General features: G+C 33.0%; 3 protein-coding genes across 5 annotated transcripts; 1 reads left to right on the top strand and 2 right to left on the bottom strand.

Moving 5' to 3' along the window:
* The first annotated feature begins 9,445 nt into the window (after positions 1-9,445).
* On the top strand, positions 9,446-14,869 carry NTRC (NADPH-dependent thioredoxin reductase C). Its single transcript, XM_048107019.2, has 10 exons — positions 9,446-9,804; positions 10,251-10,458; positions 10,569-10,674; positions 11,180-11,445; positions 12,280-12,559; positions 13,294-13,401; positions 13,606-13,692; positions 13,783-13,887; positions 14,154-14,284; positions 14,578-14,869. The coding sequence occupies exons 1-10, from the start codon at positions 9,507-9,509 to the stop codon at positions 14,636-14,638; spliced, it is 1,650 nt and encodes a 549-aa protein (XP_047962976.2). The 5' UTR covers positions 9,446-9,506; the 3' UTR covers positions 14,639-14,869.
* Positions 14,870-16,240: 1,371 nt separating this feature from the next.
* LOC125204570 (protein MIZU-KUSSEI 1) lies at positions 16,241-17,412 on the bottom strand. The gene has a single exon (XM_048103256.2). It carries the CDS (start codon positions 17,113-17,115, stop codon positions 16,363-16,365), a length of 753 nt encoding a protein of 250 aa, XP_047959213.1. The 5' UTR covers positions 17,116-17,412; the 3' UTR covers positions 16,241-16,362.
* Positions 17,413-20,326: 2,914 nt separating this feature from the next.
* Positions 20,327-23,445, bottom strand: AGL18 (AGAMOUS-like 18). Of its 3 annotated transcripts, none has more exons than XM_048101423.2 (8): positions 23,207-23,445; positions 21,816-21,906; positions 21,501-21,571; positions 21,276-21,375; positions 21,161-21,202; positions 20,959-21,000; positions 20,655-20,797; positions 20,327-20,563 (listed from the first exon to the last, which is right to left on the bottom strand). In XM_048101423.2, the coding sequence occupies exons 1-8, from the start codon at positions 23,386-23,388 to the stop codon at positions 20,479-20,481; spliced, it is 756 nt and encodes a 251-aa protein (XP_047957380.1). In that variant the 5' UTR covers positions 23,389-23,445; the 3' UTR covers positions 20,327-20,478. The 3 variants fall into 3 exon arrangements, with proteins under 3 accessions (XP_047957380.1, XP_047957381.1, XP_047957382.1); XM_048101424.2 differs by having other exon boundaries at positions 21,825-21,906; XM_048101425.2 differs by lacking the exon at positions 20,959-21,000.
* Between the last annotated feature and the right edge of the window lie 3,580 nt (positions 23,446-27,025).

Below are 27,025 nucleotides of genomic sequence, written 5' to 3'. Positions count from 1 at the left end.
GTTTTTCCGGAAAAAAAAGGTAGATTAGTTTGTACGAAACTTTTTATACGTAGTTATCCAGCTCGAGCATTTTTTTATTTATCAAAAATTATATCTAGTTATCCACTAAAAAAAGACGAGATTTAGTGAGCAACATTTTGCTCAGCAATTTAGAAAAATTACTCGGTATCACAACATTTTGTGCTTCATCAGTTGGCATATGACACTACGGCGGACATATTCGACGAGTATCTTCACGTCGGGGATATAACTGGCCAAGAGTGTCTGGTAAATTTTTGTGCGGGCGTTATTGATGCCTTTGGCGCCACATATTTGCGTAAGCCGAATTCCCAAGATTGCCAGAACCTGATGCGGATGCACGATACGGCGCACGACTTTCCTGGAATGTTAGGGAGTATTGATTGTATGCACTGGGAGTGGAAGAATTGTCCTGCAGTGTGGAGAGGCCAATTCACCAGTGGGTATAAGGGTACCCACCCGACGATGATTCTTGAAGCCATCGTTGACCACAGTCTTTGGATTTGGCATGCTCACTTTGACGTGGCGGGTCATCGTCGAGTCTCTTCACCGAGCAATGCAATGACAACGGTCCGTTTATCAATTTCACTGCCAACGGACGGCAGCATCATATAGGGTACTACTTAGCCGACGACATTTACTCGAGGTGGCCAGTTTTCTTGAAGACGATCTCCAGCCCAACGGATTCCAAGAGAGAGTTTTTTTCAGCTCGCCAAGAAGCTGCATGGAAGGACGTGGAGCGAGGATTCGGTGTGCTTCAAGCGTGTTGGGGATAGTGAAAGGCCCGGCTCGTTCCTGGTACAGGCATCATATCGCCAATGTCATGTACGCGTGTATCGTCTTGCACAACATGATTATGCACGATGAAGGTCATGTAGCTAGCGATTGGTCTGATGATGAAACCGCTCCGAGCGCAGGTCATGCAACTGTTGGGGTTTGTATACTAAAAGATGCTTCGAGCGTACATGCCTTTGTACAGTCAGCTTATGCATGTATACGAGAAACGCCACGTCCACTTGTTTACCTAATTATGAGAATAAATAATATAATATAATGGTTTATTATTGAAATATGATAAACAAGTCTAAGGCTTTTTATTAAGAAGGTCAAGTAGGGAAATTCGATGAATCTCCTCATGAGTTTTCCAGTAGGGGACTTGGCCAGATCTAGTAAGAAGAAAAACGTATTCACAAATAGGCTTTGGCTACCTATTGGTACGGTTGCGGTGTTTGTGATAATTCTCTCTTACCTAAGAAGAGATTAGTAACACCGGTGTGGTAAAGCACTGAAAGGATCTAATCTGAAATGTATTCTTTATTGCTATCTACTGAAAGAATATATTTCAGAAAGTTTAGTATTTTCTAGTCTATGATATTAATATCAATATTGTTTATTCAATCAAACGCCACTTTGACTTATCAATATGTGAGAGTTTGTACGTAACTCAAGTTCATGATATCTTGGGTGGTAGTAATTGAATAACATGAAGGTATTGGAATATTATTTCATAGAATTCGCGTGCCCAGTGTGGTATGATTAAATCCCTAAGGGGTGATCCCCAAGAGGTGTTTGAAAGAGGAATTTATTATTCAGAAAACTGCGCAGTTGGAATTTATTCCACGAATAATAAATAAAGTTTCAAACTAGAAAAACTCTTTGGAGAATTAATTTAATTCTAGTCACATAGCAGACAAAAGAATTAAATTGACGGATCAAGATAATCTTAAACGCGGGAAATATTATAAAATAAAATGGACCCAAGTTATTTGTAATTTGGTGATTTAAGTGGGAGTGCAATATTATTCTTTAGTGGAACAAAATAATATTCCATTGATAATATATTAAATCATGGGTCATTTGATTTAATTAGTAATTTATCTAATGGGTGAGCTTAACACTTAAGTCATTCCATAGATCCCCAACCTAGCCCAACAAGTCCATTATAAATAGTGATGAGATGTGGAAACCCTAGCACACCATTCATTCACAACACTCCTCCCCTAAACCCTAGAAGCCGTCGCCGACTCTCTCTCTCTCTCCTTGCCTCGGTTTTCATGCCTTGGCATGTGGGAGAATTAGGGTTTTGTTTTGTTCTTGTTCTATCCTAATTCATAGGATTAGATCAAGACAATATCGAGTTTGTGTTGGTTTTCCCTAGATCTCATATCACTTTTATTTAGTTCTTCGAGATCCGCCCACACGGATGGAGAATCAAAGACAAGGGAATAGGTTGGAAGATTCGTGGTCGATAAACCAAGGATCTTCGGGTGGTGCAGCTAGCAACTTCGATCCTATGATGGATCAAAATGAGGTAACAATCGAATCTACATCAAATTGCATGATTATATGTTTATTTGATGTTATATCTATAGATTTGTGTAAATTGCATGAAATTGGAGTCGAATGCATAATCACCTAAATAGATCCGTTCTAGGACCTGTTTGGCTTCCGGGTCTTCCGCTGCGGTAGTCCCAACAGCAACCCCACCGGTCGTTCGAGGTTTACCCTATGGAGTCAGCGAGAGATTACAAGCTCAGGAGAGCATGCGCAACCAACAAGCTCATCTTCAACTCATGAACGACATGATTGGAGAAGTTTGGACATGTAGTGGTCGTTGAATTTGTATCTCTTTCGTTGTAATTTTTTTTTTAAAAATTAAGTAATATGTGTTTTTTGCTAGTTCTTGAATTTGGAGTCTAATTTTGCTATTTATAATTGGTAAACATAAAAAAAATACAATTAAAATTGAAATGAGAAATGGATAATAGATAGGGCATGCACTAGGGCTCCACCATTGCAGAAAGACGGGGCACGCTGACGTGGCAACTACTAGAACTCTCACTAGGGCTTCTATTAATGCATCCATTGTGAATGCTCTAATGTCGAACAACATAACTGCTCAGTACATGTCCGAACAATTACCGAGTAAAATACCATTATTATAATTAGTAATGGACTCATTCCTTACAAAGGATCCTCTTGGTCCATTTTCCAACCACTTGTACAACACAAAATAGAGACGCAACACAAAAATTTATTGATATTTAAAAATTGAAATTTAAATTTAATTTTATAAAATTAAATCTAATATTGAAATAAAGAAACAAAGTGAAGGATGACAATAGGGAAGAAGAATGATAATATTAAAATAATATCAGATTTAGTACATGACTGAAATAATATTAGATTTAAAATGTTAAAGTGTAAAAAGACCAAATTGCCCAAACCCCCCAAAACCTTCCAAAAGGGTATTTTCGACCGAAAACGGTGAAAAATGGACCATTTTCGAGATAAACCCTTAGTCCAAGGATGTTTGACGATATTTTTAAAGTCCAGGGACTATGGGTGAGATAAACCCATAGACTAGAGATCATTTTTACTATTCACTCTTATTTTTTTAATGTTGTTGTTTGTGTCCCATTATTTAATTCGAACACCGAGAATGGAGATACTTTTTATAGCGTAGGCGATATTTAGAAACGCAAAATTAATTGACTAAAAATATCCTAACCCGTTTGTTGTTGCAGTGAACACTCTCTACTCTGTAAATTGGATGATTATTTTTGTATTTAATATTACCAAGTAGAACATTGTTCGGTGTTGTGAACTAGTATTATTTAATAATAAAAATGATTGAGTATATATTTGATCGATAGTTTTTTTTACCATTTTTAATACTACATTTCTTCTAAAAAATAATAAATTTACCGATTACAGTTCTTCCCGAAAGTCAAATATAGTAAAATCAAGTATCAAAGCAATTTCTCACTCACTCAGAAATACTTATAGGTGATGTTTATTTGATGAGAATTAAAGTTGACAGGGAAAATGATTTATAGGAATATGATTCTTAACAACTTTACTTTTCCGTGTTTGGAACAATATTAAGAATTTTAAATTATTTAATTCAAACGTTAAACTAAAAATAAAACAAAAAATATATCTTTTATTAATTAAAAATATAATAATTATTATAATATTGTTTTTATTATCGTATAATTATTATTATATTTTTAGTTTTCATCGTTACTCACAAACTGCTCGCTGAATGGTCTCGCTACAGTTCATGATTTTTGTAATGATACTTCGATAATCATAATCATTATATTATTAAACAGAGCATTAATATATCACATCATTCGACGAGTCAAGATTTACCTCTATGCACTAGTGTTAATTATTGCTTGATTGCTTCATGAATAAAGAATAACTGATGCTCGTTCAATTTTGGTGGACTGCAAGGGGAAGTTAAACGAATATGTACGACAGTGTGAGGTTTAATTAATTTAAATAGGTACCCTAAAAATCAGGACAACGAAGAGTTCAGTCCAACTCTTCATATCATGGCAATCAAGATAAGGATTAATAAAAAATCACGAAACAAGAGATAGAGATATAAAATCGAAATTTTGTAGAATTTGGTAAGTGGAAAATGATGAATCTTCGAACCACGTCAATTACGTGTTGGACGACTCTGTATTCAGCTTTAAATTCAATTTACGTTATTCAATCCCATATGGTGTAATATAATACCATATGTCCATATGAATCACTAATAATTCAAATTATCAGATACATCATTGATTTTTCACATTTATAAAAAAAAGGAATAAGCCAATATTTACCGATTAACCTAGCCACTAGCCCACTAGTCATCGTAGCATGATAACCGCGTTTTTTATTTATTTATTTTTGTCTACGGAATAATAGAAAAATGTGAACGTATTAGAAAGTTCTTAATTTAGTTGGGCAGCTGAGCATTCTTGACATCAATTTTCTCCCTCTTTTTTTTGTATGCATATAAACACATTAATTACACGAGACAAATGAAAATCTGAAAATTCAAACCATGCATGTATAATTCATAACATAAATTGGAAAATCAAGATGTATCTGCAGTGGTGATGTGGAAACCTGCACCCGATTTTTGTTGATTTTCCCAACACGATCGAACATGGTGGCGGATCCAGGATTCGGAAACGGAGGGGGCGGAATTAGGGCTGGGGAAAAATACCGAAATGCCGAAATACCGGCCTTATCGTACCGAAAAAATACCGAAAATACCGAATTTTTGGTATACCGTGACTTTCGGTACGGTATGATACCTTACCGAAAGATTCCAGTAAGGTAACGGTATGAATTTTCAAATACCGCGGTATACCGCCCCATACCGAAATTCGGTATATACCATAAATTAAGGTATATACCACAAAAATATAAACACAATTATATATAAAATATATTTTATATATTTTAAAATTATAAAATCTACTGTGAAATATAAATATAATTATGAATAAATTATATTTAATTTATTTTTGAAATTATAAAATATAAATAATATTCTAAAAACTCTAATTTTCTATTTTAGTTGACGTTGAAAGTTAGGTACTATCGCAAAAGTAAGTTATACCGAAGTTCGGTACGGTATCGGTATGGAAATTCTTCATATTGAAAATAAGGTATACCAAAGTCCGGTATACCGAAAACTTTGGTAAGGTAAAGGTATGACTTTTTCGCATGCCGTATTTAAGGTAAGGTATACGGTATGGTGGTTTCGGTAAGGTATACCGTACCTACCCACCCCTAGGCGGAATATATAGTATTAGCTTGATTTAGTGCGGACATAGCTATTTTTTCGTTGTTCGGGGCGACGCCGGAGGCAAACGGAGGGGGCGAACATGGTATTTTTACGTCCAGATAAGGGAAAAATAGTCGCACGGAGGGGGTGACCGCCCCCCCCCCCCCCCGATCACCCAACCTGTATTTTGAATTTTAGGTATATTATTAGACAAGTTTATTCTTCTGTATAAATATAATCAACCAAGAAAAAAAATACAAATTTCAAAATATTCACAAATTTGAGTCAGACTATTGTAAATTTAGGAACATAGTAAAAGATTGTAAATCAATTATTATTAATTGGATATACGAATATCAAAACTTAAAATTTAGGAACATATATGGAGTATTCACTATTCATGAACATGAACTTTGAATTCCAATCCGTTACATGCTTTATAGAGTATTACAGTACTATCTTATTTTGAGTCGCCTAATTCATCATAAAAATTGAAAAGTAGAAACATGATAGTGAGATGAGGGTCTCTTCGTGAAGCTTTATCGATTAGCGGTCTAGCGCCAAACGAGGTGAGGACTGTCGCAAAATGAAGTGATATGAAGCTGAAGTTATAGCAAATGACCAGAGACCAAAGGTGGGAATTCAAAATAAGAACACGAGTGAGAACATAAGTTACAAAATTATAGTTGACTGTAAAACATGATATAAGAAAATTTGAAAATTGAAATCTAAAATGTTAAACATTTATGTTATGTGGGTAAATTTCTAATTTATCGAGTAATTCAATATAAATCGATATACCTGATACTAGATTAGGTACACCCAATACATAATATTTCAATGATATAGCACTATCCGATCCCGCATCTACACTCAATAATTTCGGGTATCAGGTATACAACTTGACGAGTTTCGAGACCGATTGAGTAATACTTGAAAACTTATTCGATACCCCTAATTAGTACGTGAATATTACTTTAATTTGTGATGATATTGATACTATTATTTTTCTAAAACCCGATATTCAGTTTGATAGATCACACGCGGATAAAACGATAGTACCACTAAGTTAAATGACTCTTTTTTACATCATTATATGACTCTTTTCTTTTTTACTTCAAATAAAATAAATATCAATAGTTATAATAAAACTTCAGCATAAAATTATTCGTTTATCCATATTGCTAGTATGATTATCATAGCCGTAAAATTAAAATTGACTTATATTGATGGCGAAGCATTACGTTTATTCGGAATATTCAGAGTCACTTTGAGACAATTGAGTTGAAACAACTACATATACGGGCTTGGATCCCCTGCCGTGGAGGAATCACAGCAGGGAATGCTGTTCCTCATTACCTCATTTTTTAAACTTAAAATATAATACTTAATAAAAAAATAAAAATTTTAAAAAATTGGAATGTGAAGAATAACATCTCCTGATTCTTCCAGGGGATCCAAGCCCCTACATATACTTCGTCAAAGTTGTGGACTTTTGTTTATTTATTCACTGTACATGTTTAAAATTTCTGCATGGAGATACATTGCACTTCTACTTCCAAAACAAAATTGTTAATTTGTTTGTTTAGGATAATAGAGTCCTATAACCTTATATGATGTATACTCTCACTGTCGGAAAAGTACAATTACTTTATTTGATATGGGAATAACATTGAGCATAGTCAAATTAAATATCCAATGTAATTATTGTTTGAACTACTATAATCTTCCGACAGTTTGGTAATTGGATGGGTGATGGGTCTATCACTATTTTGTTTAAGTTTTATCAACTGTATCATGATTAAGTGTAAATTAATTTAAGTTAATTAATGTCCATCAACTCTATATGTCTCATCACGGGACTGTATTAATAATATATTTTTTGTATTCCATATATGAGATGTCTAATAAAATGCGCACTGTAAAATTGACATAGTAGTTCTTAGTTACTACTAAATAATTAGAGCGAATAGAAAACCATAACAACAGATTTCAATTTATCATTAGACATAAACTCGTTTGATAAAAAAGGTGGGATATGAGAAGATATGTAAAACAAGATAAGAAATACAGGCTTCATGTCAAGATATGCAAAAATATGATTTTTCTCGTTGTTGTTTGATTGAAAAGAAAAAATCTAAATTTGTATAGTATAATTATATAACATGGCTTCACTTGACAAATTGGTGGGTTACATAAATATGATTAAAGTTATAATTTTGGTAAGATTGGATACGATCTTTGTCTTATACTAGGCTTTGAGTTAAGTTTAACTATGATAACAAATAATTATAAATATACATATATAATTTTCTATCTTGGTATTACCAATTTATGAAACACGCCCGGTCTATCATTTGTGAAGCCATCACAAATTTCACCAACCTAGTTTTGATTTATATATACAATTACTACAATTTTTTCACGATATAAATGTACCAACAGAAGATAATATTTAGTGCATTGTTTGATATCACCATAAAAATTCTTGAATTCCAATATAACAACGAATAGCAATTCAGTTTTTTAAGATGCACTCTCTTTCGAACTAATATACGTATTAGAAATTAACCATATAAAAAATTAAAATTTATATCCTCTTTTTTAAAAAAGAGAAAAAAAAAAAACTCAATTGAGAAATAAAAACTAATGGAGTATATTAGTACACATAATATTTTTTGCACCTCCCGAATGAAAATTTAGTTTTATAAAAAGCATAATAAGCAAATGTAGAGCATATTGAGAAATGTAGAGCATAATAAGCTTTCACAAATTTGACAAACCAATTATTCTTTAAATTCATTTAAAGCCCTCATGTTGTAGATGGAGCAAAGGAGACCAATTTAACCAATTTTACTTATCAATTATCATCAGTCATATTTTCGAAGTTGAACTTGTTTACTTTACTATAATTGAAAACTTTCTTAAAATTAAGCCTATAACTTTTAAAAGATTGAAAGTTGTGAGTTATGACTATACATAAAAAGTTAAAATTGAGTATCAATATAAAAATTTTGAACGTTCAAGCTATGTTAAAGAATAAATCAGAGTCGCGACTTTAATTAACTTGAAATTGATGAAAGTTCAGATTATAAACTATAATTAATTTAAATATATATAAAAATCAAAACGGTGAAAATATAATTAAGTATTACTAGTAAATACACAAAACCAGGCCCTTTGCAACTAATCAATTTTGGGCCTCTTACCAGTATGGGTTGGAGTGGGATATTTATGAACCAAGCCTAAATTGTAATCAATCTGTTGTTATATCAAATTATCAATAAATTTGTCTACCTGTTTACTTTATATTACAATAAATTTTATTTTAATAATTAAACACGCATAAATGTTGGACAACCGATGATGCGTTGTGAATACCTTCAAAATCAGCTATTGATATAAAGTAATAATTACCAATTGATAAGTACAGTTTATATTTAGATGTGAATACGTTCAAAATCAGCTATTTATCTAAAGCAATTACCAAGATATTATTAATTAAACACAATGCATGACATTCAATTTTCAAATAAGTAGAGTAGACCGTGTTAATTTGAATTGACTGTATAATTCTCTTATAAAAATAATTTATCCAATTTTATATTAATTCCAAAATTATATAGTAACGAATTACAAAATCCAGAAAAGCTATAGATATATCATATGTTCACTATCAAATAGTATCAATAGTCTTTACAAATTACAATAGTAATGAGAGAAAAAGGACAAATCTTATTATAGAGAATTATCAAAAATGAAAAACAAGTAATTTTTGTGATAAAAAAAAAAGAATAATGTTTTGGGACGGAAAAGATTAAAGATTTGGAATGGAATGACTGGTGAATGTGAAAATGGGTGTATTTGTATTTGTGTAGGAGATAGTATCGTCGTATATTCGTAACCAATGGCAGTGAGTCCCTGCTGCCTCCACCCCAAGATAACAAACGGCATCGTTTCCGGTGCCGGACCTCAATTCGGATTTCCAATCTCAGCTCGGCCACTTACCACTTCTTCGTATCTCTCACCAATGGCCACCTCTCCTTCCACTCTCCTTCCTTCTCGGAGCAATTTTATCTTCCTCAAGGGCGCCGCCGCCTTCAACCGCCGCCGAGCCGCCGGATTCTCCGGCCGGATTGGCAGCTCTCCGTTCCGCCTCGCCGTCGCGGCGGCGAGTTCGGGGGAGGAGCAGCCGACTTCTTCGGGTGCGTTTATTTTGTTGGGGAGATTGGATTTGTGCGATTTTGACTGTTTTTGACTGAGTTAATTAGTGATTATTTTGCATGCTTAATTTGCGTTTATGAGCTTATATTTATGATTGCGTGTTGTGTTAGAGTTCTGAAGACCTTGATTGAGAGATTCGATATTATGTAAGCATTGTTGAGTTTCATTGTTGGCAATCGTGTGTATTATCATGAGTGACTATAGATTGTAGAAATCCTTCAAGTTAGGGCATGCCACTCATTATGTTTGATGTTCATGTTCACGTGCTTCGACTCTTCTATGTTCAGAGAGAGAGAGATTGAGGTTATTGTGCTTAGATTCGTCTATCTTAAATTTGAGCGGGGTTCTGTTCCATTTTTCCTAAAACAGAAATGCCTATCAGTTTTTTTACATGACTCTTAATGCAGCCAATATCTCTCTTTTGCAGCTGGGGGAATTGAGAATGTGGTAATAATAGGATCAGGTCCAGCAGGATACACGGCAGCTATATATGCGGCTAGAGCCAACCTGAAGCCAGTTGTGTTTGAGGGATTTCAGGTAGGTGGTGTTCCGGGAGGACAATTGATGACCACAACTGAAGTGGAAAACTTCCCCGGCTTTCCAGAGGGAATAACGGGTCCAGACTTGATGGATAGGTAACTGAAATCAAGAACTGCTACTGGCCTGATCATGCCATGAAGAGGTTCTTAATGATCCTTTTTCTGACAGAAAATAGTCCAGATGTTGACTGTGTTTATTTGACCAGGATGCGGAAACAAGCTGACCGCTGGGGAGCAGAATTACATCAAGAAGATGTGGAATTCATTGATTTGAAAAACAGACCCTTTACTGTGAAAAGTAGTGAACGCAAGGTGATGCTTGTTTTGGTGGTTTTCATTTCTTTAAGATTGATATCTGGTGGAGCACTCTTGTGTTGTTGATCATTCATCATCTTCTTTAAAAGCCAAACCTCCAATTTTGAAAACTAAGCTTTCAATATTTGTTTTACATGGCCTAATGTAGTTTGCTTCGAATAATTGCATGAAGTATCCGGTGTTATTGTTGCAGTAAAATGTAGGTCAAATCATAATGAAAAATGTTACATTTTTTACCATCTTTAGTTAGTGATTCACATCATACGGCATTTCTATATCATTAATTCCACATTTTTTGCATGTGTGCTAAGGCTTTCGTTCGATGTCTAACGTATCTAGACACAATGATCTAGGATATATTGATTCCTTTCCTCATCTGTCTCTCTGCATTTCATATATGAATTAAGTTCAGCATTTACTACATTCTTTGATTGGGTGTATCTCCGGCTCAATTTTTCAAAGAACCTTGAGCCTATTATAGAATCCCGTCTTGTCTTTCCAGGTAAATTGCCACAGTATTATCTATGCTACTGGAGCTACTGCAAGGAGACTGGGATTGCCTCGAGAAGAAGAATTCTGGTGTCGAGGAATTAGTGCGTGTGCTATTTGTGATGGAGCATCCCCATTGTTTAAAGGCCAGGTCCTTGCTGTGGTTGGTGGAGGTGATACAGCTACTGAGGAAGCTCTGTACTTGACTAAGTATGCTCGTCATGTTCACTTACTTGTTCGTAAGGACCATCTTAGGGCATCAAAAGCAATGCAAGATAGGTAAGCACTGAATACATATGTACCTCTGCAATGTATCTTTTGACGTTTTGTGGTGGACTTTTTGCTTCTACAAGTGTGTTAAGGAGGGAATGGAATGGTCGTTCTTACCTCTATTTGATACCTTTGTTTATTAGTATTTTTTTTCTTATGAATCACAATTCCTAGTACTAGATTAGGAATACTAATTCCTTCTTCAGCCCATGCTATTAGCCATTCCTAATCCTTCTAAAGTTATTTTATGACTAAAAGACCCTCATACATTTTGTAACTTGACAAGTACAGCCTTTGAAAGTTTAGGACATCTCTTCCATAATTGAATCACACCTCTGTGAACACTCTCTATATTTTCTCTGGAATATATAAGAAAAAAAAAAGAAAAATTGGTAGTACGGTAATACAAAATAAGTTTATTTTTTCCTACCAATCATAGGGAATGTAATCAATCAAGGAATCATGATTCCTTTCCTTTCGTATTCCTTGTGCATACCAAGCATAAAATCTCCTAAGGTTTGTCATTCCATTCCATCCGCCCCTTATTCCATTTCATCTTACCAAGCACCTCCTTAGTGTTTTGAGAATATGCTATACTTACCTCACTGTATAAATTAGTATAGCATTTTAGAACTGCAAATAGCATTTGTAGGTAAAACTGCCTATATTACCATCAGGACATATTTATGAGAAAAAAAGAATGCTGTGATTCTACTTATGGCTTCTATAGATGAATATTACTGACTGTTCTTTTGGGCCCATTCAATTACTAATCAGCAATGTTTTTTAAGTTTCAACTACCTGAATGTTTGTTTAACAGGTTGATTATGGCGAATGTTTCAGAGTACTTAACAATCCAAATGTCACCGTCCACTTCAATACAGAAGCACTGGATGTTGTGAGCAACAACAAAGGGCAGATGTCAGGCATATTGGTCAGGAAGATTGACAGTAGTGAGGAGTCTGTTTTGGAAGTGAAGGGCTTGTTTTATGGGATAGGTCATTCACCGAATAGCCAGTTATTGGAAGGCCAGGTTGATCTCGACTCCACTGGCTATGTTTTGGTCCAGGAAGGTTCTGCTAAAACTTCAGTAGAGGGTTTATTTGCCGCCGGTGATGTGCAGGTATAGTATTGCATAGGTCCTCTGACGCATTACCTTGATATCTTTATTGCACTTGACTAAAGATATGCTTTCTGCAACGAAACCCTAAATAAAGCTATTCTAGATTGAGTACCCTGGTCTTTCTTGATTGTACTCTATGACTTTACAAGTTTGTCAGTTGTGTGACTTGTGTACCTCAGATAATTAACAAGCCGCAAACCAACGGATTTTATTGCAAAAACCTTAAATCACCATTCTCTTCTGTCTGTTGACGTCATGAACATTTCTTTGGTCCCAGTGGAGAAAACTTAACCAGCAGCATAGTTATTACTATGGCTGAATAAACACTTCTTGAAGTCTTGAAATGTTTCAGAAACCTACAGTTTGTATTATTAAGAGTATTAGTCATTCTATTTGTGCTTTTATAATGTATTGTATGATCCTACTTTCAACGTTATTTTGAATTTTTTATCTTTGATCAGACATATATCTCTATGAAGTATACAAATCAGAGTCCTGATGAAATCTTCCGTAGGCTGAATGCATGAGTATGCACTTATAAATTTGTACAGTTGCATTCATCTCTAATTTCTCACGGATATGCTGTCATGCTTTATGGTATGCAATTTAAATTTTGTACAGTTTCATCCATCATGTTATTGTATATTTCTTGATTCTGAAGTATGGCCTTGTAATCTCATTGTGGCCTTGTAAAAATCTCATTGACTACGATTTTATATGTTATCTGTTAATAGGATCATGAGTGGAGGCAGGCAGTAACTGCGGCTGGATCGGGATGCATTGCTGCTCTCTCTGTTGAAAGATACCTCACAAGCGAAAATCTGCTGATTGAATTTCACCAGGCAAGCTACTACCATTGCTACATCAGACTTCAACTTTCATTAGTATTGATTAAGCGAAAACTAACAATTGAAAAAGTTGTCTTTTGAGTTAATTTGTGTCTCTACTTGAGTTCTTGTGGACGATCTCAGCTAGTAACGTTTAGTCTAGTTGGTACACTTTAGTCTTTGCTGGTGAAAATTATCTTATATTTCTGCTGTGTACAGCCTGTTACCGAAGAGGTTAAGAAAGAATTCACTGACAGAGATGTTCAAGAAGGTTTTGATATGACAATAACAAAGCACAGGGGTCAGGTAAGAATTTTCCAATTCAAGAGAAGCTCATTTATTTGTCTGCTTGTTCAGTCAATAATATGATTTTATGATTTTTCCTTCTCCTTCCAGTATGCTCTACGGAAGCTGTACCATGAAAGCCCGAGACTTGTATGTGTGCTTTACACATCACCAACATGTGGTCCTTGTAGAACATTGAAACCAATTCTTAGCAAGGTATATTTCTCATTCTATAATCTACAGTGCAGATGTTTTGGGTTCAGACTCTCTTGATGTTTTTGGTTTAATAGAAAAATTAATTGCAAATGCATAATATACATAAAAAGATTTAAAATAAAATAAAATAGATGGAGACAGAGAACAACTAGTTTTAATCAATAATAAAGAAGATGATTGTATATCGTGATGATGAAAGTTTTTGTAATCGTTGCATATCAAATTACAAATGCTTTTACCTTGATACTTTTACCTTGATATGGCAGGTCATAGATGAATTCAACCAGCATGTCCATTTGGTTGAGATTGACATTGAGGAAGATCCAGAGATAGCTGAGGCCGCAGGAATCATGGGCACACCTTGTGTACAATTTTTCAAGAACAAGGAAATGATCAGGTTGGTTAAATTGGAAGGCTCAAAGATGGCATGTTTTGCTATAACCATCCATATTTCTGACTCCTTTCTGTACATAACCTATTGCATTCACCTCAGACATAGCACCAACCACAATTTTCATATCTATCTAAATAGCTTCTTCGCACATGGAAAATGAGCGCCTTAGCAAACCATCATATGTTATTAGAACCTAAAATGTTGTCGTTGATGAGGCCACCACCATAACGAATCTGAGGAAGTTGAGAAACATATGTTTATGTTTCTGTTTATCTTGATATTGATTGAATTTGCAGGACTGTATCGGGTGTGAAGATGAAGAAAGAGTACAGAGAATTCATTGAAGCAAATAAATAAGGAAGAAGAAGCTGAGCTTCGTTTGCAGTAGGTACCTTGTTTTATTCATTGGCTATGTGTGACTCAATTTTGATGTGTAAGAATTGGCTATTCAAATATACCATTTACTTGCAGAAGAAAAAAACAGAAAAAAGATAGTATGTCATTTCTTTTGCCATTGCGATTGTATATTTCGAAATTCAAGTGTACAAACAAAACCGCTCTTTCTATTTTTCGAGCTTCAACTTGTTATTCTTCGGCTTGTATCGCTTCTTTTTTGTAAAATTCATTGAAAATTTTGGATAATATTTATTGCTTTAAATCCATATAATATAACAACTTGAAGTAGATTGAATTTTCAAGTAACAATAAGATTTACAAGAATACAATTTTCGACCTTTTGAGCTAGTTTTGCGAAATTTATCAAGTCTAGTATTTGAATGTTTGAAAAGCTACTTAAATTTACATTCGAGTGCACCGCAATATTTACAGAAATAACTAATTCTACTCAAGTACTCAATTATGCTTATATATGACCATTAAAATTTAGCCACGTTGCTTGTTAATGGTGTATTGATCAAGATTAAGCCACGTCTTCTATGTGAACTATCTAGTACGGAGTAATATTTAATCATCACAATTGGAGTATACAAACAGATTTAAAACTAAAAAAATAACACGCATGGATATAAGCTACGAGAAATTTATGCATACAAAAAACCAAAATTATTTAATCCCTAAACAAATGTTGTCCACACCTCTGAATCCCAACACAGCTCGTTTGTCATTTCTCTTCAAATTTTCTCTTTATTTTATTACTACTTTTAGGTGAATAGTATCTTTCTAGATCCAAATTATTCTTACCATGTGCAAAAGTAGGGCTTTCAAATCAATTATAAGTTCTTGTAAATGTATTACAGCAATAGTTTATAATTGAGAGATACATACAATCACTATACAGCATTTTAGTAATCACAAAATCGTGGTCCTTGTAACCTCCATCATAAATTGAATACTCTACAGATAATGCAACCTAACAAGGGTATAATTCTTTTAAGGTTATGGCCTATGGGATGACAAATAGATGCAGTTTATAGCTAGCTACCCATAAGTAGTTGCCACAGATATCCTAATATTATATTAGTATAATCAAATTTAAAGTGCAAACATGTACTTGTTGGTGCCTGGTGGTGTGTGGAAATGAATTCACCTCCTAGTAGTGTAATTTATTGTGCAACAAAAGCCTATTACTAAGGGTAATAATTAGGATTACAAATTAAGTGATAATACATTATATATATGGGTGGGGATCTTATCGAATAGTATTATCTTGGCTTGTCATGAATTAGGATTCCTAGTTCTAATAATAGATTTTATCTGTGGATGATTTTAAGTTTTATAATCATTTTGTTTCCCCCGTGTTTTGTGGGAAAGTTGATAAACACTAATTAGTGTAGTGAGACTCTCATACATATTGATAGTGCTTCCCCCACCACATAATCATCAACACTATGTATTCCACCTTCACTTTCATTACCTTGAGTAATAGCAATTCCAAGTTTTACTAGGAGTATATAATTGCGTGAGATCAAATAAGCAGTGGTTAAATAAAAATCCAGTACAAATCACAAAGAGCAAAGCGCAACGTAACATGTTCTTTCTATTTTTATAATACATAGTAACACCTCAATTTATTTCATGACCCCAACAAGCAAACCATATATTTTCATAAAAGAAAAAGAAAATCAAATTCTGAGCAAAAAAATACTGAGCTCGGGCCCACCATTTCCATCTGGATTCAACATGTAGAAAGCTTCGGAGTCACGGCTGCCGACCACCCTCTCGAAGCGGGCCCTCATGTAGAGCAGCTCCCCCTCCGGCGCGGTCCCGTCGTCCACCACCGGAATCACCCCCGCCCCCACCGACACGCTCTGCACCGTCCGCAGCACGTGGCGGTCGGAGTCCGTCGAGTCCCTGGCCGCCGCGTAGCCGCACTTCCTCCCGTTGCAGTACATCGTCCATGCGGCCTCCGCGAAGAGGCGCTGCGAGCTCCCTCGGCCCTTCTCGCACTCGAGCGCGATCCTGACCAGCCCCGACGACATCTCCTTGACCAGAGTGGAGGTGGAGAGGGCGAGCTCGATGAGGAGGACGGGCTCCGAGCGGGGGTCGTCTTGGACCGCGAAGCTGACGTGGCCGCGGCGGTACCCGAAGAGGGTGCCCGTGACCTTGCGGCCGAGGGAGGGCGGGACGGTGAGGTGGGTGGGCATGTGGAGCCAGCGGCAGGCTGGGATGGTGAAGATGGAGATGAGGGAGCGGAGGAAGGTGGACACGCCGCTGCTGCGGGTTTGGTGGGCGGGGCGGCGGACCAGGGCTTTTTGGTAGAAGCCATCGCCGGCGCCGGAGGAGCGGGTGTAGTTGGCTGGGATGATCTTGCTTGTGCTCTTGCAGCTGCTGCTTCTTGGAAGACTTGCCATTACTATTTGCTCATGCTTCATCATGGACTTTTTTTATTTGTGTGTGTGTGTGTGTGTGTTTTCTCACTAAATATCAAGAAATTCTATAATGTTGTATAGGTGTGATTAAGAAAATCAACAAGTAACCATTGAATATTGTAGTGTGTGTGTGTTTTCACTAGTGATCAAGAAATAGTACTAATGAAGGGGAGGTTTCTTTTGGAGAATGTTGAAAATGGGAGTTTTATATTTTCAACAAGGTTTGAGAGGAGAGAAGAAGAAATGGTGATTAATGGAGGGAGGGGACAGGCATGATGATGGTTTTAAATATAAAGGGGGAGTGTGGAGGTTTGTGATAATGGTTTCATCAATGGTGCTTATTTATATGCAAAATCCATAATTGTCTTGCATATCCATATTTTAATAATCACATTTGGACCCTTTCTGCCCATTAACTATGATACACGTGCGCGCCAATTCCCTCATTTCCCCTCTCTTATTTTGGATTGATAAATAAATAGAGATTTGGAGATCGTAATATGAACTCAAACCCGAGATCTTTGACTTCAGGCATTAACCATCCCCACATCTTATTATGACTATAAGCCATTCTTAGTTACTAGCTTTATAAATCATCACTTATAATATCGAATTCGATTGTAAAATAAAGTTTGATATTTTGAAATTTCATTTTGAGTTGAAACATGTAGTATGAGTTTGCAATGTAAAGATCAGTTTTGCCTTGTTTAAGCCTTCATGTCTTTCTTCTAGTAAAAACGTTCCGATCCAACTTTCATATTGAATAAATCAACAAAAAGTAGATCTAATAATAAATATATAAAGATGTATTCGTATCATTTTCTATAAATACCATAGTATATATTTCATTGAGATTATAAAAGGATATAAAACGTTCATTACGTCCTTCTTCTTAGCTAGTTAATAGTACTACTACTATTAATATTTAACGTTCTTTAGTCAATCGATACAGATAGTTATAATATCAAACACAATTATAATACTATAAACTAATGAAATTAATTGGTAGATTAGACTAAGACAGGGGAATATGATTAAGAGTCATTGCAATTTTGAAATCGCAAATCCTTTTCCAATAATTGAGTTTAGACTTTCCAAATTCAAGAAAGGGCCCCAGACAATAGAACAACTCCAAAGGGATATTATAAATCAAGAGACACTCTTACGTAATAGTTCTAATTAAAAAATGAATATTTTAGCTAATCACAATTTGCAATATTATTATTTCCCGCTGACCATTAATTTGTTTACGATCACCATGGTGGGCGGTAGTTAAAGATCGACAACGACCTAAATCGATCTATTCATAAAAACATTCAATTATTTATAAATATGTCTTTTCCTTTAAGTATTTTTATGAATTTCTCGAAATATTTCTTGAATTGGATGGTGGTAATCATACAATGAATTAACACATATCATCCATAAAAAAGATTAAAGTCATTTTTCATATAAAAAAGACTGAGAGGTCAGTTTGTCACTGTCCATTTGGATTAAGCTAAAAAAAGATAACAGAATATAATAATAAAGGTTCTTGATTAGTGTGGATGATTTATTAAATAAAAAATTGTGCCGGTTCCAAACATATTAATTTAATTTGGGCTATTTCCCTATTGGTTGGCCTACCATTTTTACGGCTGAGATTAGTTGCATGTTTAGACGCGTGGGCTCTTTATTACCACAATTATCCTTTTTACGGTCAACTATTATATGTCGTCACCGGTTTTGTTTTTAATTGTTATTCTATTTTTTGTGTTTTTTAAATCACTTTCATTGTCACTTGCTAATAGTAATAGCATTTCAAATCTCAACGTTATACCTTAATTTCAAAATTGAAACAATTCCAAAATTGGTTACTTATATCAAATCCCTTGAAAGTACAAACTAGCAATAAATATACAACATACATAATATTAATACATTTCAATTTGAAGAAGAAATTAACTTCAGAGATATTATACCAAATCCCTTTTGTATACTTCTTTTAGTTAAAAGAAAACTTGAATTAAAGCGTACACCAATTTAATTTTTTATATTACCATATCATCATTATTGAATTAGGACCACAAAACCACTATCACCATATATTCATATATTGTAATTCTATTCTAAAACCATGTTGATGAGCTCTCATCATGAGGATCCTCGTATCTAAATTATTATTTTTTTGGGAAACTGAGAAATCGAGTTTTTTATAATATTAATGAAGATTGGATGGACCACTTCAGATATTTTTTTGTTGCATTGATTATTATTTTAAATATGTTTGAATAATTTGTAGATTACAATTGTTATTATAATTAATCATAACTTGGGGCTAATTCAATTATACAAACACACGCACGTAAATATGACCAAGATTTAGCATTTCATGAATATATATTGCAATAATTAATAATTCATGATTATTAGGAATTAAAAATTATGGGACGCATGTCGAATAAATTAAAGCACCTAGAACAGAAAATTCGCCGTGCATAGGTTTCGATTTTGCTTCTGGCATGTTTACAAAAATGTTGAACAAAAGTTACAAAACTAGATAAAAAATTTCTCTTTATATCCAGTTTTGTTTATGATATCCTAATTAATATAATGTCCAATTAGTAATACTATATATTAGCAAGCTTCAGCTTAATATAAGTAGCGTTATATGTAACGCTACTTATATTAAGCTGAAGCTTGCTACTTATAAATAAGATAGTTAGAAAATTAATTAAGATAGTAGTAGTAGTAGTATAATATTTATTTAGAGACAAATACAAAATTAATTACTACTATCTTATTTGCCTTTTGGCAGTTTTTAGGGATAAACTATGTAGTACATGCATACGAATTTTTATGGCAAATATGAGTACTAAATTACTATTTACACTTTTTGCCCTCTTGAAGAATGGAGCAGTCGAAGAAGGAATTGCAAAGTCTTGGTTGACCTTTTCTGCAACTTGATTCTTTTACTACTTCTTAATTTTTTATTTTCTTTTCCAATGCTGATTGAGCATATGCATGCAATTTGCATGATGTGCTAATGAAAACATAAGAAATGTAACTGGAAAAATAAGTCAAAATTGAATATGACCCAAACCATTCAAAACCCATTCTCTTTAAATATGTTCCTCAATTCAACTTTTGAAAGTTGGATATGGAAGAATTTCATATAGTATGTGACTGGATTCCGTGAAAGAATAAAGAAATATACACAATATTGTTGAAAGCATGATACACAAATTTAAACATTATGATCATAGCATGCATGCGTATACATCTTTTTCTCACAAGTTAAATCTGAAAAGGAAAAAAAATAGGATTGTAACCACAGGTTTTGATGATCGACCAGCAAAAATAAAACAAAATAAATACTAATGATGAGCATTAATCCAGATGCATGACATCGTTGGATTTTTCCAGTTTAGGCATTTTCGTAGCCTCCGAAGCAATAGCAGAAATAGGTGAAATTCTGCAAAATAATATGAAGATTCAATTGAATTTATTGAATAGGAGTAACATTTATAAATAGGACCAAATATTAATACTACAATTATACATACCCTAAACGCAATGAAGTATCTGAAGCAACTTCCTTGGATCTCCATTCATGGATTGAACTCGAACTAAGGCAACAATCTTTGCTCAAATTCAAATGATTTTCAACATTGCTGCTTACCCTTGCTTGCTGTCTAAGCTCCTCAATCTGTAATTATTTTCCCACAAAGAATAATTAATTTATAATTAATATGATTGACCGATTAATCAATTAGTTCATTACTAATAGTAGTATTATATATCAATTGGATCGTTGATTAGCATGATGGAAATAATCATTAGACCTAATCATGATTCGGACTATTGTACCTTTTCTAGCAGGGCCTCATTTTGCAGCGCAATTTTCTTTTCCTATATGTATAAATAAAATAACAAAAATGAAAAATGGGATTTGAATAAGTTCACTATGGAGATAGAGTTGTACTACTACTTCTTTAGTCTGTGATTAGATTAAAAATAAAATATTATTTTACGCTATGAACAATGAAAAAGATGAAAATTAATTAAATACCTGTTGATTTGATCTTTCCATCTGCTCCAAGATTAGTTTCTCCTGAAGTTGGAATTAAGTTGAACTGTTAATACTTCAAATATAAGTAGTATTATTTTAATAGATATATGCATACTTTTCTATCTTTAATAGAGAGAAGTCCTTCTGCAAGCTGATGCTCTAATTTATGCAACTCGTTGTAGGTCAATTCATCGAGCTCTTTTCCCATCATTCGTCTTCAACATGCAATTAATGTTCAATGACAAATAAATAAAACTAGATTTAATTCGATTTACAAAATTTTAGCGTATATAAATATGTAGCCCATATTATAAAACAAAACAATTAGATTAAAATGTACCTGTTCATCAAATGAAGCTCTTCGATCTCATGCCTGAGGGCTTCGATCTCAACCGTCGGTTGTTGTTCATGCTAAAATAATTTGAAATTGGGCCAAAATAAATGTTAGACCAACATAATTAATTTAGGAGGGCTCTCGCTATTTGGTCCATTCAAAAAATTTAATCCAACTCAGGCCCAAAATATCGATCAAGATATTCTACCATTATATTATTTCTACTAATCGTCCTTTATAGATACACATATTATTGTCACGTATTTAACTTACTTAGTACTATTTAATAATAAGAGTTGAACTATTAATGTAAATTCTTACCAAAACAACCTGATTATCTGGTTGCACTTCTGCTGCGGCAAGTTGTAGGCGTCCACGGGTTTGGTGGTACCTCGCCAGAATTTGCTCCATGCTTCAATCAAATAACATTACTAATTATTCATCACCCATTAATACTCAAAATAATACCCTCTCTGTCTCATAGAAATAGGTCATTTGATATGGCACGAATTTTAATACATACTAATTGGTAAAGTAAGAGAGAGAAGAAAAAAATAGTTGAAATTACATAGTAAATGGTGGGGCCTATAAATAATAAAGTAAAAGAGAAAGAAAAAGATTGTCATAAATGGAAATGGACTATTTGTACGAGACAGACGAAAAAAGGAAAAATGACTTATTTCTATGGGACGGAGGAATACTACGTAACATTTGGATCTTAGAAAATAATCAATCATTTAATACTCTTTTTTTATTACTTTATAATTCCCAAAATTTAATGCATAATTTAAACATGGGATTAATCTTTGGTTGCAAAAAGAAAAGTAAGGAATACCACTAGATAGCTAGAAAAAAAAATATTATCACATCAATAATTTATTACTCCTTCTATCCACAATTAATAGTGATATTTCTTCAACCATAAAATTAGTTATATTATTCGTTTATAAAAAGTTCTCTTTATACAGATTTCATTTTTTTACTATCAATACATCACAATTAGTAATTACTTTTTCTCACCATCTCACCTACTTTACTAATTTAAATTAAAACTAACATTACTATTATAAACTATAGTAAAAGAGTAGCTATACAAAAGTTATTAGAAAAGAAGAAAAATACGTTTTCCACTATTTCTTCACCAAAAGAAAACATCCGAAGAGGGTTATTCTCTTTTACGCTTCTTTTGTGCACACCCCAAATTACATTCAAGAACCTCGATTAACACTTAATCATTCTAATTAAAACTTAATTAATAATCAAATTCTGTAGTTAATGCTTAGTTAATGGCAGCGCGTAACGAGATCGCGCGCCTAGAGAAGTATTGCTCTCCTAAAAAATATTTACAAATAAATTAAAATCGAAAAACCGCACAATTCGTTGTTGGTTGTTTCGCCTCCACCCAACCAAAAAAAAAAGAGAAGCCCAAACCTAAATAGCCCAATCAAATTAAATTGGGATCTCCAAGTAACCACTAACTACTGCCTTACATAAAATCAGTTACTACTATTACATAATTAATTTTCTAATTCTTATAAAATTTAAACATCATTATGTAAAAATATTAATCTGCAACAAGATCAAAAGAAATCAACCAATCCCAATTCGTATCAACAGCTGTATCCATCCTTTCCCATTCTAGAAATTTTCCTTCTATAAAAAAAAAAAAAAAAAAAAAAAATTAAACCGGAGGAAAAAGATGAAGAAGATACCAAGAACTGGCGAACTCATAGAGTTTTCCGGTGCCGGAGAAGATGACAACGGCGACCTGAGCGTCGCAGAGAACGGCCAACTCGTTGGCCTTCTTCAGCAATCCGCCGCGCCGTTTCGAGAACGTCACTTGACGGCTATTCACGTTTTCGATCTTCTTAATCTCTATTTTTCCTCTCCCCATTTTTGATTCCTTAATGCTTCCTCTCCTTCTACAGATTTATATATAGATGTATGTATATCTGTGTGTGCGTGTGAAGATATATATATACACATAAAAAAGTGGGGTATAATAAATAACAATGCATATTTCCTAAATATGGAAATAGATACGATGGAGTAAAAATATAAAAAAAGTGGGGTATAATAATTAACAATGCATTTTTCCCAAATATGGAAATAGATGCGATAGGTAAAAATATAATTGTTATTAGAAATTACTTCAATGTGGGTTAGATATTAATATATCACAATTCTCATGAGATATATATAAAGGGTGTGACTGGATTACTATGAGGGGAAATTATACCTTATATGGTAACGCCAAATTTATATTAAAAAAAAGTGTAAATGGGATGGGAAATATATATTTAACAATCTTTTGAGAATTTATATTCTGATTTGCTTAACTATTGATTAAAAAAGGGTTAGTGATATACATCAACTTGTCTTTCTTTCTTTTAATATTTTTTTGTTGTTTGAGAATGCTCAAAATCCGAGTAAATAAATTCTAAATTAAATTTTCGAGTTATGTATTTGTTCGAAATAATGGGGGCCTAAGTCACTTATCTAAAGGAGGTGAATTGTTTTAAAACACAATAGCCACTTAAATATATACTAGTAATACTTTTTAAACGATTTTAGAACGTTATATTTATAACGCTATCTTTTAACTGCTTGCAAATATACAACATTATTTATTTAGCTTTTGAGGCTACAACAATATCGTAAATTTAAAATAAAATTTTACTATTTATTTTTAAAAAATTAACCCAAAAACAATGAAGAAGCAAAGTGAAAAAAAAGTGAGTAGGACTCATAACTGATGTATGCCTGCGTTGCATGTGTGAATGAAAAACCAAAGAGCTTTGTCTCTGCGGAATAAAAAAAAAAATTATTTGAAGAAGAATTAAGGTGTAACTAACTAACTACGTTACATCTTCATACTATATACTAGTTGGCATAAGCAGAAAATATTAGATAATTAAAAAAAAAATTAATGTCCCAATTAATTTTCCATCATAAAAATGTATCTAGTAAAATTACAATTTTTAATAATGTCTATAGTTGAAAATTGACACAAATAAGTTATAAATATAATTGGGAAGTGATATGCTTATGGCAAGTTAGTCATTTTCCCACTTGTGGTCTAATGAAGGAAAAAGATAATGGAAAGAGTATGACTAGATTTAGAAACTTAAAAATGGAAAATAAAATAAATGATGGGAATGGAACATTCCTAACTCGGTAATTTGGTATATTTCAAATTACTATGTTTAATATTGTATTTATTTCATATGTAAAGAATCCTTTGTGAATACCCTTTCCTTTCTTAGGGCATACGAATTTAAGACCAGGCATAGGTTAGATAAAAAAGAATCAAAAACAAGTGGAAGGCTGTATTTGGAAATCACACGTCATTTGTGCTAGCCATTATACTTTGTATATTAGAGTTTGTTTGGTGGTAAATTACACTATAAAATTCAAGTATTTTTCAGGGACACAAAAATTAAATCGCAATTACTTGCGTTGGAAATCTTTTTAAAATAACAACGATTTATTTAGGACACGAACAATAAGAACACTTTTTGAAGCGTTAGTGGTATTTTAGAAATACAAATTAGCGTCCTTAATTGATTAAAAATGCCCTTAACGATTTTTTTGTTGTAATGTTAGTTAATGCTCGAGGATAAAAATCTCGTATTAGTCCACGGTGCAACGCGTTTTAAATTTATGTCTATTTGCCTATAATAACAAAATACTTTATGATTTTACATCAACAATAATGGAGCGCTATGAACAATGAAGCATAATTACATTACATTTATTTTTCTTAATTATTTCTCTTCCCCTTAATTTATAATACTATATAGTAACAGTTAAATAAAAAAACGATTTTCATAAAAAAAATAAAATAAAATAACATAATTGAAATCATAAATTAATAAATAAAATAAAATAAAATTAAATAAAATCTAATTGAATATCAATAAACAAATCAAATTTTACTAATCTTAAAATATACGTATAGATCTAAAATAAATCAAAGATATTTAAATCTGAATCATTTTTAAAAAATATTTTAATATTAAAAATAATTATAATTATATTCAAAAATAAGACATAACGATTAAAAATAAACCTAAAACATTTAAATCTGAAAAAAAAATTAAAAAATAAAAATCAAATTAAAAAATAAAATTTAAATCTAAAATACAAATAAAGAAAAAAAATTAATAAAGTCCACATTTTTAAGTAGGTCGAGTTGTGGCCCTAGAGAGCGACAGACGCGTGCCTCTTATCGGACGCAACCGGTGAGTGACCGCCAATCTCCTACCTCGGCAAGTAATCTACGCGTGTGCATATTAACACAAAGAGTTGTGTAAAGTAAGTGTGAGACACGTTACATGTGAAGTTACTGTTATACCTTTGTCACTATGAGCTTCTCTTTCACTAGTTTAGAATGACATAATTCTTAAATGTGCTAGCTTATAGGAGTATAGATACTAAAATTATCACACATTAATTAGTTATATGATTAATTATATAAATTAGCACACATTCGTAATTTATTAATAAACACACACATTAATTTATTTATATGATTATATTATTCGGCTGTAGTTCACAAGGGTCAGGGTTATTTTGATTCAGAGAGTATTTGAGATTTTTAATCTTACTTTACACAAATTAATCTTAAAAGGAAAATAAAATAAAACGGTGGAATATGAAGTGCTCAATTTGGAATGAAATGGAGGGAGTAGGAAATTTCGATCATGATTATTAGTTACGAATTTCATTTTTCTGTCAACAATGCCATGTAGTATCACATTGTCTTCGATCTTGTATAATACTAACTTTAAGTGTTGTTCAATTGCTATATTATCATATAATTATTCATTTGTGATTAAGTTGTGAAATTAAATCTTATACACCAAATATAATACATATTCAGTCATAAGATATAATTTTTCAAACTTGAACGGACCCTTATTTGTTTATGCCACGTGAAAAAATTGATTCCGCATAATTTCTTATTTAAACCAAATTATTTACTAGCAAGTTACAAGCTGTTATCTAGCTTTAATTGTGTGTTTACTGCTTATATTTGTCTTAGTTAATAGACCGAGTTATTTTTATGGTCCGAAGAAACTCGCCTTGAAACCTCTATTTCAACCTTGAAAGTTAACCCACAATTTTGGTGGATTACACTTACATTACATCTTTGGAAATTAAACTAAGATAATATATTATTAAGTTGTCCTCCATCTTTCTCACACTCAATTTATACATGCATATTATTGAGGTCATTTTAGTCAACACAAAATTTAAAATGGTATTTTATACTATATCTTTGCACCAAACATAAATTAAAGATAGCTTAAAATTTATTAAATTATTAAACACATCACTTAAAATTATAATTAGCACAAACCATGTCATACAAATATTATCTCAGCTAATCCTAATAAGGATAGTCTACCAAACGAGTCCTAAATTTTGTATTTTGAGATGAATTTGATGCTAATACAACAATCTAATATTGTGATGTAGATATGATTAACGGAAAATTGTGAAATATTTGATAGTGTATAGTTTTG

Source organism: Salvia hispanica, chromosome 6 (genome assembly GCF_029641045.1).
Source record: "Salvia hispanica isolate PSC_SH4W2 chromosome 6, Shi_PSC_v1, whole genome shotgun sequence".
Lineage (NCBI taxonomy): Eukaryota > Viridiplantae > Streptophyta > Magnoliopsida > Lamiales > Lamiaceae > Salvia > Salvia hispanica.
This window is presented reverse-complemented; position numbering and strand designations above follow the sequence as displayed.